General features: G+C 36.7%; 1 protein-coding gene across 1 annotated transcript in view; it reads left to right on the plus strand.

Annotated features, from left to right (window-relative positions):
* Positions 1-6832, plus strand: part of Hgtx (HGTX homeodomain transcription factor) — a 48334-nt gene extending 41502 nt beyond the window's left edge. Inside the window, exon 4 of the mRNA XM_076320453.1 lies at positions 6635-6832. Coding sequence (XP_076176568.1) covers positions 6635-6832 — 198 coding nt within the window. The remainder of the gene's footprint in view (positions 1-6634) is intronic.
* The last annotated feature ends 6166 nt before the right edge of the window (positions 6833-12998 follow it).

Below are 12998 nucleotides of genomic sequence, written 5' to 3' on the forward strand. Positions count from 1 at the left end.
TAATACGTAGAAGAAAGCAGGGTGAACTCAGGGAAAAAGTAAAAGTTGAGTGGGGAGAAAGACACCGTGAAAGCTATAGGGGAAATATGACAGGGTGGAAAATCTGAACCGGAAAGGAATAGCAACGATAGAAATGCACTAAGTCAATCAACTGGTTACTGGGTAAAAGCTACAACATCACTTTGATTCCTAATATGTAAAATAATGTCTTTCACCTCTAGAACAATCTCTCTTCAAGTTCCCAGTGTATATAATGTACCCTCTTAAACTTCAAATGCCCAGAGTAAATATCAATGTCTAGAATACACCTCCTGAATCTTTAAAATAGTCTCTCCCAATCTCCCAGGACTTGAAATAGCCCAATTCTAAATTTCCAATGCTTAAAATAGTTGCTCCAATGCTTACAATAGCACCTATCGAATCTTCAGAATATTATAAGTATATTTATAAGTACTAATGTTTAAAACATCACTTCCAATATCTAGCATTATTTCTTCGAATGTCTAAAATAGTCTTGTTTGAAACACCAATGCCCAGAATAATATCTGCCCAAGCTGGAAATGTCTATAACATACTTTGCCGTGTTCCCAATACCCAAAGTAATTCATTCGATGTTCATAGTTTCTAGAATAGACCCGTTCATCTTGAAAATAGTCCCTCTGAAACTTCCAATAGTCGAAGTAGTCACTCCCAATCTCCCAAGGAACAATCTCATCCATTTTCACAGTATCTAGTATAATTTTTCCTAAGCACTCTATACTTGCAATAACCCCTATCCAACTATCAGAACACTCTTTCAAAGTACTAATGTTTAACATATCGTTTCCAAAATTCCAATACCCAGAATCAGCTCTTCCGATCTTTAAAACAGTCTCTCCCAATGTACCAAAACCTAAAACAGTTTCTACCAAGTTACCAATACCTATAAATAGACTGTCTCGTGTTTTCAGTGTCCAGAACAGTTCTTTCCTAATTCTCAATGCCTAAAATACTTTCTCCAAATCTCTGGAACAATCTCTCACACTTCCAATGTTTAGAATAGTCCCTTCAATAACTTCCAATGTCCAGATACCCTGTTCTAGTATCTGCAACAGTCCCTTCCCAACTACCGATGACTCGCATAGTCTGAAATTTAGGCTGACCCAGGCCGGCTCTAAAAATCCTCCTCGTTTGGCACGTGTAATCGGAAAGTTACACATGTCCATGTAAATTTTCTCGTTTCGATCGTGCATCAAGATGTGAGTCACGCTTGTAATCTTTCGCATAGTAAATTATCCGCCAATATCAACGAGATCAGATACTACCGGTATTATCTGTTACTGGGGGTGAAGCGAGAGCGTGGTGTACGTATGCCGAGAGAGAAAGGGAGAGAGAGAGAGAAAGAGAGAAAGAGAGAGAGAGAGCACAAGATGGTGTCAGAGGGGCAGAGAGAAACAGAGAGAAGAGAGACAACGAACCAAGTGTCAGATGGGGAGACAGAGAAAGAGATCAACACTCCACCCCGTGGTAAGGGCTTTGCGCAGTTATAAATGCGGTTTTGTATCTAGCTTTACAGGACAAAGTAATGGGCTTAGATAATCCTGATTTAATAAATCGAACAGTTGCGAGGTTACGCTGGGGACGTGCCCCGGCTACGTTTACAACGCGTGCGTGACTAATGCGTTCAAAAACAAGATGAATGACTCGCTGGAAGATCTTCCTCTGCATTTACATTTCACCACTATATTTCTCAGGCGGGAAAAATCCCGAACATGCCGATCCAAATCTGCACGTATTACGCGTTAAACGAAACCTTATCGGTGGGATTTGCTAGTTAGCTGTGAACATTTTTGGGGTACCCGTGTGCAACGTCATTTTCATCCGATACACACTGCAACCGAACGCTGCACGCTGAAATAATTTTCTACACTCTTCCTATCCTGGAATCACCGAAATCGCATTATTATTGTAAAATTGTTATTAATTTTGAATATTAAATTTTATTCACTTTTCGCGGATTTAATTCATCCTTACGCGTCTCGTTATTATATTTTTATAATTTGTGTCTTCGAGGAGTATCTATACTTACGTATTAAATTTACATAAAATTAATATTTGTAGTTTCGGTAATTTTTCTTCTTCGTGATTTAAAATATTACACACTTATTTTTGCACATTTTTGCTGCAAAGTGAGTCACTCACACGACACGAGAATGTGTCTTTTAACGTTTAATTTTTGAAATTGCTAAGAATGCTCTGGGGATTTTAATTCGCAAAATGGAGCACTATCCAATGAAATGAAATGGATTTCTTTGGTTAAGCAGCATAACGCCGATTAATATCGAATCGTTTAATCGGCTATTCTAATGTTAACGTTCAATTTGAGGGTATGTAAAGTGCAGAGATTTTAATGGGTTATTATCGGTTACTTGCGTCACGTTTTGGCCCCATTACGGTCTATTAAATTAGAGGTAATTCCTGGTTAAACAGTGTACCGCCATAATGTTATCCGAAAATCAATTCTTACAATGGCGGTGGGATCATTCCGCTCCAGTTAGAGATAAATCCTCGCCGCGACCGAATATATTATTATCAATTATACATTGCGTCCGTCATATTATTAACATTATGCATCGTAAACTAACAAATGTAGAAACATAAATTTTCCTGGGCAACAAATCTCTGGAAATATTATTTCAGTGACCAAAACTTGATTGTTCCGATCAGTGTAAACAAAGTACACTTAAAAAGAAACATAATCAACTAAAGTAAAAATATTCTACCTGGCAACAGATAAATTTCGATAAATATCGAAATAACATTATCCTGTTAAAAATTAATCGATTTCTCTAGAAAATGTAATTTTCGCAGAAGATAAAATCTTTTCTTCGTTTCGAAACAGAAAGTACATGTAATTAAGAATGTCGTGCGATATGCATGAAAATATAACCGATGATAAAGTTTTCGAAACTGTTGTTCAATGGTAAACCCTATACTTTAAAACCGTACAGTGATCGATCGTAAATGAGAGCGAAATTCCCGAGGTCAAAACGAAACTTGATTTTCAATCCAAAAGTTCAACGGGAGTACAGAGTCAAGTGTCACTGTCTTTGCGAGCTGGTAATAAAAATTTATCCTTAGCCGTCCCGGTTCTCGCGTCTCCTTTCTTTTTTTTTTATTCTAGTCCCTTCCTTTTTATTAAGGGCGATAAAACGTTCGATCGATAACCCATGATCAACATATCGTGCGGTGAAATCACACGAACGAATTATTAAGACCCGATCGCCCGAAATATTTCTCTTCACGGAGTTCTGATAAGAGCGTCCCTTCGTTGCTGAGATTACGAACGAAGATCTCTTTTACGCGGAGATATTTTTATCGTTTTATCAATTACCGAACGACCATTTTTCGCCGAACAGAATCTTTACCAATTTTAACTTCGACTACGTTGACTTATTGAAACGGTGGATTTAACTTCGACTGATTCGTGACAAGAGGTATACATTTTTTGGCCGATAAGAACGATTGTTTTTAATGTAGAGTAAATAGTTGCTCCCACTTTTGTTTTTACTATAAAGTGAAGATTACTCTCATTGGCTAAAAAAAATTAACCAGTTTTATCATTCATATATCGATACATGTATAAACGAAAGGGAAGAATTTTCATTTGTTTTAAATCTTTAACTGATTCTGTTGAAATAATGAAAAGAAGATATAAAATAAAGATCTAAAATCTTTTCTTTTTGCACAGAATGCAGGAATCGAGAATTTTATATTGAAATGAAAGTAAGAAACGGAGAGTATGTTCACAGTTTTAAATACTATTATTAAATGCGAACTAGCGAAAATGTGGATTTCCATCACTTTTCTAATTCACTGATACAAAAATGACATTATTTCTTCGACTATTCGAAATTAAATAATTACTTAAACGGTTGTATAATTTGCATCGATTTCTGCGAAAAGAAACCTCACAATCCTTTGAAATTTCTCACCCTCGAAAAGCTGACAATTCTGCCATCTAGCGGGATTCTCTCTGGACTTTCCTCGTGAACAAAGGTCAAGGTTTGCATGGTGGTTATTGACCTTTTCCAAGCGCAAAATTTATTATGAACGCTCTAAATGAAATTCCAATGATTATTCAATTTCTTGTGTGTCAATCTTCTACTGCTCTTTATTATACGATATCAATCTGACTATACAATCTGGTATTTGAGGTTAAGTCGTAACAACAGTATTTTAATCCCATTTCGTCTCTCGTGCATTTACATACCTCATGTTTTAACAAATTCCGGATAGTTTCACACTCCCATACATAGAAGAATACGAATACGGTCAGTAGATATCCCTCGACATAGTCTTTGAATAGCTCCAAATGATTACATACGATGTCCCTAGTTGCACCAGTAGGGGTCTCGTAGAAATGGGGTGCTCGAAATTTCATAAACCGTAAAAATTATATCATTTTTGGTTACACGTCAATGTTTTCCAATTCACTGTTAACAATTTCAATATTTTACTTTTTTATTCCCGGCATGTTAGAGAGGCATAATAATACGTTCCGCCTGGATACGCAAACGGAACAAACGCTACTCTGATCACAGCATATCGATAGAGCTTTTCGAGAGTCCCCGGTACGTTCAATCTTTAAACTACAAAGCGTCACTGTAAACGACGATCGTTCGCATGCAATATCCAAACGAAGAACCTGGCAGAGCTCGGGGACACAAATGAGATTCAGAGCGTCATTCTATCGCGTTCGAAACGAAAGAAACCAGCCAGAATGGGTAGGTGGAGAGAAAGGATTAACGAAAATAGAAGCCGGTGGTGGGGGGTTTTTAAAGAGGAATCGACGTTTCACGTCGGCCGGGCTTACAGTCAATCTCTCCAGATTGTCTGGCTTCCTTTCTCTCCGTTATCTTAATTCCTTCGAGTGTTTTAATTTTCATCCGAACAGCTATTAACTTTTACGGTGGGCCGTTTACTTTTTAATTCGTTTACCGCCTCACGCCGGGACGCTTATATCTTTAATTTAAGCTCTCGACTTGGCGGCCATTGAACAAGCCTGCGGATTGGCGAGAAAAGAGGGGTGGCACGGGGTGGAGTTTAGTGGGGTCACGCGGCACCGGCATGGATAGAGGGTGGTTTGTGGGTGCAATCGCTACGCTCGAGTCCCGCGTTCCCCTGACGCCCGTTACGTTAATTAAATACATTGTTGTGGGGACACAGACTCCCGCTGCGTATTTCGAGCTTTATAGATGTACAGGACCACCTTAAACGTCGCCTTCCTTTTCCGCCAAGGTGTGTTCGTTAACCCTGACTCCGTACTTGGTCCGTCTCTACCTTCATTTTGATTAAGCTGAATAATAAGCCCGCTCCAATTCCAAGGACATACGTACCCGAAGGCTGTTGACGCTGGGAGAAGAGGAGTCAGCTCGAGAGCTAAGATACGGAAGTCTTAAGATACACTCGTTAGTTACACAGAGAGGATCATACTCCACTGGGTTACGTTTCGCTCACAGGAGCAACCTAACTTGTAGCTAACAAGAGTTTCGAACATTGGACCGAATACTCGCCAGACAGACAGAAATTATTAAACTCAATTGCGTCAAAGTTTTACTCGTAGAAACTCTCTGTCGATTATGACACGTTACCTGGATTATAGCTAGATGAGGGTTTGGAACGTTGGGTCAAGTGGCACCTCACCAGAGGCACATAGAGTATCGTGTTCTATTGAGTTAAGTTCCGTTCAGGAAAACAGCTTGTTATCGAATAACATGTCGACTACTAGATTAGAATCTTACTCACGGAAACACATTGTTGAGCATAACGTATTACCCAAGTTATAGCTAAGAGGAGTTGAGAACATTGGTTCAAACACTCGTTAGAGATATATAAACAGCACCATATTCTACTGTATCAGAGTCTTAATCATGCAAGCTCTCTATCGAAAGTGACATGTTACCTAGGTTAGAGCTATGAGAGGTTTGGAACACGTTAAAGATATATAAACAGCACCATATTCTACTGTATCAGAGTCTTAATCATGCAAGCTCTCTATCGAAAGTGACATTTTACCTAGGTTAGAGCTATGAGAGGTTTGGAACATCGGGCCAAACATTGCCCAGATACACATAGGATTATACTCCACTAGAACCTTCGTAGATTATAGACAGCCTTCCTAGTTAGTCCTCTAACAATTTTAATTCCCGTGTCCGGCTACTCCTTGAATCTTGTAACGAGGTGCAAAAGGAAACATTAACCATCGAGTCCAAGTCCTCTAGATACATTCTTTATCCAGTAGTACGTTGTCTCGTTTCCAAGTGGTACGCAAAGTGGTACATTGTTTAATTACAAGGACACGCAGTTGCATTTCCCAAATTAGGTTAGATCCAACACACACGTTAACAGTCAATGGAAGATTAAACTGGATACGACTTACTTAATAAATACATATTCTAGATAGGTTTTCATCGTATGATCTGTTCAGACATATCAACAATGGTATTGGAGGTAGGTGTGACATTGAGGTTAGGTTCTAAGAAAAGTGTGTATTATTTTTCTGCCCCCGTATGAACGTTGAAGGTAGATTTAACGCTTGCAAAGAACAAACGGAATAAAGGTCTTTAAAATTGTTTGGAATCTCTGTTTTCAGGTGTGGTTTCAAAATAGGAGAACAAAATGGCGAAAAAAGCATGCGGCGGAAATGGCGACGGCGAAAAGGCGACAGGAAGAGGTAGAGGGCGTTGTCGCTGAAGGTGAAGACGGATGTAGCGATGCAGAGACTGATGGAAACAGCGAGACTGCCGCGAAGAGGCTTAGGAGGGAACTCGAACAACAGTACAGGCATTAAAAAGTGTAAAAACAGCATTAACATAATGAAAAGGAAAAAGACAACTTACTAGGTAGATTCCTATAAAAAAAAAAATTGAACAGTGCGCGAAGAGAATATTGCCACGTGTAAAGGGAAATTTCGTGTTCTCCTTCCGTTTCTACTGTTTCGTGTCATTGTACGGTTATTTGAGGAGAAATCGACCACTGAGTATTCTTTCATTTTACTTTTACCCCTGAAAATAATTGTTCACCGTCCTGAAGGACTCTATGTTTCGAAATAATTGCTTCGATTAGCTTCGATCAAAATTCCTTGTAATTGCTGCAATAGAAGAAACGTGACCATTATTCTCCAGTTTCGAGAAGAATCTCTGAACAATGTTTGTCAGTGATTATTCGTGTAATACCAAGATCGACGAGTAAAGGAGAGATTTGTGTTGCCGTAATTATTAAAAGTGATTTATGTTCGACAGAGAAGTAGATATTGAAGTCTAAAACATTGTGCTCTTAAAACGCACTATCTTGTGAATGGAATGGCCTAGTTAAGAGTGTAAATGGTATTTTAAATTCGAACTTATTGTATCGTTAATGTTTTTTTGATTTTAGTGCCGCCAACAATTTATAACTATTTTTAAAAAAAAAAAACCAAAGATTGACGTATATTACATTAAGAAAGGAATGAAATTTAGTCGATTAATTAATTCTTGTCTTATGTTTGATAAATGAAATACACGAAGTTTAAATTCAAATTTTAAGGTTTCAATTAAATTACAAATTACCTAATAAGTTTTGGTAGCACAATGTCGATAATAATACTTTCACAGATCTAACAATTCTTCGTTTCAAGACGCTTAAAATATAAAAATTTTATTGTTTTGATAATTGCCCCAAACGAATTTTTAATGTTTATAGAAATCTATTGTCATTTGTATATATTTGTACTAAGATATTCCTATATGTATAACAAAGAAGCGATTGTACGTACATTAAAAGTTACACGCAAAATTATTGCATTAAGATATAAAACTCAGAAACAGTAATATTTAATGAAATTATTTGCAGGATATGCAAATGTTCACAACACAGAAAAAGTTCGATAGTGTGTAAATTGTAAGTGTTACCGAAATACTTTTAAGGCAAGAGAGCAGTTTCTTTATCGTATTGTACAATCATAAATTAATGGCAAATTTAAAATAATATTCTATTCCATTTAATATTAATTTAATACCAGGAATACTAATGAATTGTATTTCGTAAATCTAGTCATCTGTACGTTAATCATCGACTAATTATTTGTAAATAATTTAAAGAATTTACAGAATCTATATTGAGTTACTTGAATTACGATAATGTATTTCATTTGTTGAAGATGAGAATTATCAACTAATAGTAGGATGGAAATTAAAATGGCAAGATAAATCGCTGAAAAAAACAATTTACAAAAAACGCGTCTTGCCTTAAAATTAATATATTGGAACAAAATTTTCCCGTCGCATTGGTCAATCCTGCAATTAATTAATTATAATAAGAAAAGAAACACCGGTAATCTCATTATTCAATCAACAGCACATGTATAGTAAATGTATGCTGAATATCAGGCGAGCCACTATGGATATAAATATTCGAATAAATAAACACGAAAGAGCAAAAAAAAATTGCAATGATTCCTCCTACAAGTTGTCTATTTACGTCCCAGTGAAATTAAGCCAATGGATAAGCGGATCGAAGTGAATTTTGTATATTCTGTAGATACGATAAACGTGAATGTGATATTTAACATATTTAGTAAGAATCTGACATAGGTATACTAGGTGACTCTAAAATAAATCGCCAAACTTTGGTAGTGTATTCCACTCACCTTGTTGGTCTTACAATTACGAGCACAAAAACAATCCCTTCCTTATTTACAGATACCATTTGATTACTAGAGAGTTATACAAAAGCGCTTAAGAAATTCTTCGAAGGTGAATATACCCTTTCTCTATTTCCATTTGCGTAAAATTGAAAAAGAAAAATTTCGAAAGCAGTATCAATTGATTGCACAAAATTGTCTGTTCAACTGAATCACACCAGCACACTGTGCGCGCGCAGAGAAGGGAAAGTGGTAGGAGACAACACTATGACGGGGATAGCGTCGCAGTGGCCTTGAGCAATCGTTTGATCTTGGTCCAACACATCCACTAGAAGTTAGAGTAACTTTGAATCTATTGAGGCTTAAATAAAGATGATAATTTACACATTTGCTTCAAAACACAATCGTTCCACTATCTAGATCCTCCAATTGTGACAACCACTGAAATTCCAGTGATCCAATTGTGACCACTGAACATTTCATATATTATTGGCCAACTCTGTCTTAAGCAAAAACTCACTAGAATACCATTTTTTGTACCTCGTAGAGGTTTTGGTACCATTTTTGTACCCACAATTTTCTTCGCATTCAGATTGAGTGGAGTACACTGTAAAAATTTGATCACCTATTTTAGAGTCATCCCATAAGTAGGTACTCCCTATTAAAACTAAAACTGAAGAATGCAAAAAATAGGAACTTAGATGTACTCGTATAAATATGTATAATCACAGGAAGCGTGCGCCTGGAAACAATCGTAGGCTAACAACAAACGAGTGGATGCTGTATTCAGAAAAAGTTTTAAACCCTTCTTTGCGTATACCGATCTGTGTCCTTGGGTTTGATTGACGTTTCTGAATGAGCGACGGAGTGGCTGGCTCGCGCGTTCGGTGACGAATAATCGGAGAAATATTCTTGAAAGCCAGGTATATAGCGTACCAGTTACTCGAATATTCGAAACATTACTGTACAGTATTTAGATAAGTCGCTAAGCGAAAGGTAGAGACAATCTGTATAAAATATTGTATAAATTATACATACGTGTTATCTATCGCTTGTGTATTATATCTCCAATTTAATAAATGGAATACGTATTATGGTAATTATAAAACCAGTGTATATATTTTTTTTTTAATTTAGAATGCTAAAAACACTCACCCCCTCCCACTGTTAAACTTAAAGATTTGATTAGTACAAACACCTTGGATCGAAATTGATTTCAATACAGATGTCAAATCAATTAACTTAATTTTGCACGATCAATTTTAACGTGTAAATATAATTCTAATACTTTCAAGTGTTACTCACACTTTAACTGTATTTAAACCTTACTCGTAATCTGAATCGAAAAACTATTTTTCATTAATATGCAGTACTGAAGCATAAAATTAAACAATTCTTTTTCGGAAAATCTTTTAAATATTACATAAATCATGATACATGAAATCTAAATTACTACAATCTGTTTTATCATCGACAGTTTCATTTTTTATTAAACGAAAAGATTCCAAAAATAATCTTCTTTGTTAATTACATCCTGTGTATTTAATTCTTATTTTGTGACAAAAATATCATACTTTCTATACGTGTAGATTCAACAGTTATTCAAAAATTTGTATCTTTAAATGAATAATTGACAAAATAAAGTTCTCAGAATAATTGTACTAATTATAATGATCAATAGTAGTGGTCAGTAACGAATACTGTAACGGAAAAATTATTACAACTCGGAAATGAGGTTAAATAAATCACACAAGACATGACGTAATTTATGGCACATCCTATATATGCGAGAGCCAGAAAAATATTGTGGAATACAATCTTTGAGAAAAATAACTTCGAAAAGCGTCGAGTACGCGCGCTGACAAAGGTGGAGTCTTCAGTACGTACGCACTCAACGAATATTCGAACGTAATTTTTTCGAAAATATTTTCATCGTATAAAAAAAACTGTATTCTACAATTTCGATTTACTTTTCTTTGATAAATCATCTCCGAGTTGATTATACTACGAATTTTATCGCGCTTCATACTTATATGGACGTTTTTCTTACTTTCAAGTGCAGAATTTATCTCTAAAACGGAATTAGTACTACTTAATATCCTAGAGAACAAAACTCTGCAAAACAGATCCACTCTGAACAGAAAACAGATATCCAAAAGTTTTCTTTATATTGAGTTAAACTGTTTAAAGTAAAATATTCAATTTTCATTTAACATAAGTTAATGTCCCTTTTATGTAGATAAATAGTTTAATAATATGAGAATGGAAGGCATAACAAATCATAAAGGATATACACTTTCAGATTAATGTTCTACCACGTCAACAGACAGTGCATTTTTTTCTGTTAACTCTCTGTATGGACAAGTCAAGAGTGTGTGGGTAGATAAATTGAAGACGAAAATCACCAAGGCCATCAGGACCATTGATAACCACATGCAAGGGGTCGTAATGAACGGTGTACCGGTGCATTGCATAGAACGCATCAATCATAAAGGAAGACACTTGAATGACGTAATTTTTAACGCACGGACCACCAATAAAATCCTACATAGTACCGACTAATGTTAACAAAACAGAAAAGTTATTACACGAGACGTACGCATTTAAGTTAAGGCAATTCTATACCAATGAAAATAGAAAAATAAAATTCATTCACTGACTTTGTTCCAGAAAGATCTAATTTCAAAATGTTTAAAGATACGAAACCTAGTACCGGAACAAGATGCAGTAAAAACAAGATATAGTAAAATATAGTAAAATATCAATTCTAAAAATTGTATTTGTCAAAACGTATAAAATACACGAAAATAGAAATTAATTCCGAGTTTCTTGTTTCCAGGTAAGACGCGTATTTTCATTATAAACATTGACGTCTAATTGAACGAACTAAATTTGTAAAATAAAACTACCATTGTTCCCACTTCTCCATGCAAGAATAGGAAAAAAATACAATTGATTTGATAAAATTAAAAAATCAAATATTTCCCAAAACAAAATATGTGAAACTTTACCGCGTAACTTTGACTCGCCCCGATAAAAATCACAAATTTAACTACCGCACGAAAAATGTTCTTAAAGAGATCCTTCGCTAGATAAACCAGAGGAGAATGAACTCATTAGTAGCAGCCTAATAGACCGGAAATAATCTTTCGCGGGGAAGAAGAATAGTAAAGTAACTGGAACGTAATAAGGAGTGCAAAAACGGAACGGGGAGGATGGGGAGTGGGTGGGGGGGAGGGGGGACGTTTTCGTAACTGGTATCGATTTCAAATATACGCACGGTGATTAATGTTACGAGAGTTTTCGTGAGTCATAAAGTTAGCATTCGTAGGTAACGGAGTCCTTATGCCGCTCGTCGTTCGTTCCACCCTCGATCGGTGGGGAGGGGGTTAAAACTGCAGGGACGAAACGGAATCCCGGAGGCATTGGCAGTGTAAATTTATCGTGGTGTTAAGCCGTTAATATTTGCTCTCGCGAGGCTTTAAATCAATGAAAAATATTCTAATTGGAATATGAAAAAAGTTGGCGCAGTCCGCCGTGACAGAGAGGGCGCCAAACGTCGTGAAGGGAGGAAAGTCGGACTCTGTCTGCGCCACCACCACCCCCAGCTCTGCCCTCCCGCGTTACAGAATAGAATTATAAATTGTCTTAACGAGTGTCGAACAAGAAAAATGGCAAAAAGTTTTCGACTCGAAGCCGTTCGCGCGGACCTGTATTGAACTATAGATTCTCCACTCTCAACCCCCCCACCACCGCCACTTGGCTAACTACAAAGCAAGTTTACTAATTTCCCGAATCGCCCGAGAACCGTGTGTTAACGCACCCCTGCCTGTCGCGTCCCATTAATTCGCACGATCCATTAACATCTCGTGAATGTAACCGTCAAGGAGCACTCCGAGTATACGCGGAGTACTGGGCTACTAATTAAGGGGAATCGATTAATACGTACACATGGGACTTATAACTGGGAGTTTTGTATCGTTTGCAAACATTTTTCACAAACTTATCCCAAGGAATGGACGAGGCATATTATTCCATGGAACCAGCAAACCTTTACTGTATACGCCTCTCCTCCCCCACTTTGTAACGTTTTGTCGTAAGAAATGGGCCTAAATATGTCTGTTGTATAAAAATGCGGTCTAGTAGTTTCGGCCAATGTTGTTAGCTGTGAATTGATTTCAATTAAAGATTGAGTGGAATGAAATTTTAGATTGTACTGTGTACTTGGAGCGTGTTGCTCTCCAGTTACATCGGTCCGCAGACAAAATTCGCTCCAATCATGAATTCAACATTATGTTCCAGGATTTGGCACCTTCTAGGGTCACGTACACCACCG

Source organism: Ptiloglossa arizonensis, chromosome 1, assembly GCF_051014685.1.
Source record: "Ptiloglossa arizonensis isolate GNS036 chromosome 1, iyPtiAriz1_principal, whole genome shotgun sequence".
Taxonomy (NCBI): domain Eukaryota; kingdom Metazoa; phylum Arthropoda; class Insecta; order Hymenoptera; family Colletidae; genus Ptiloglossa; species Ptiloglossa arizonensis.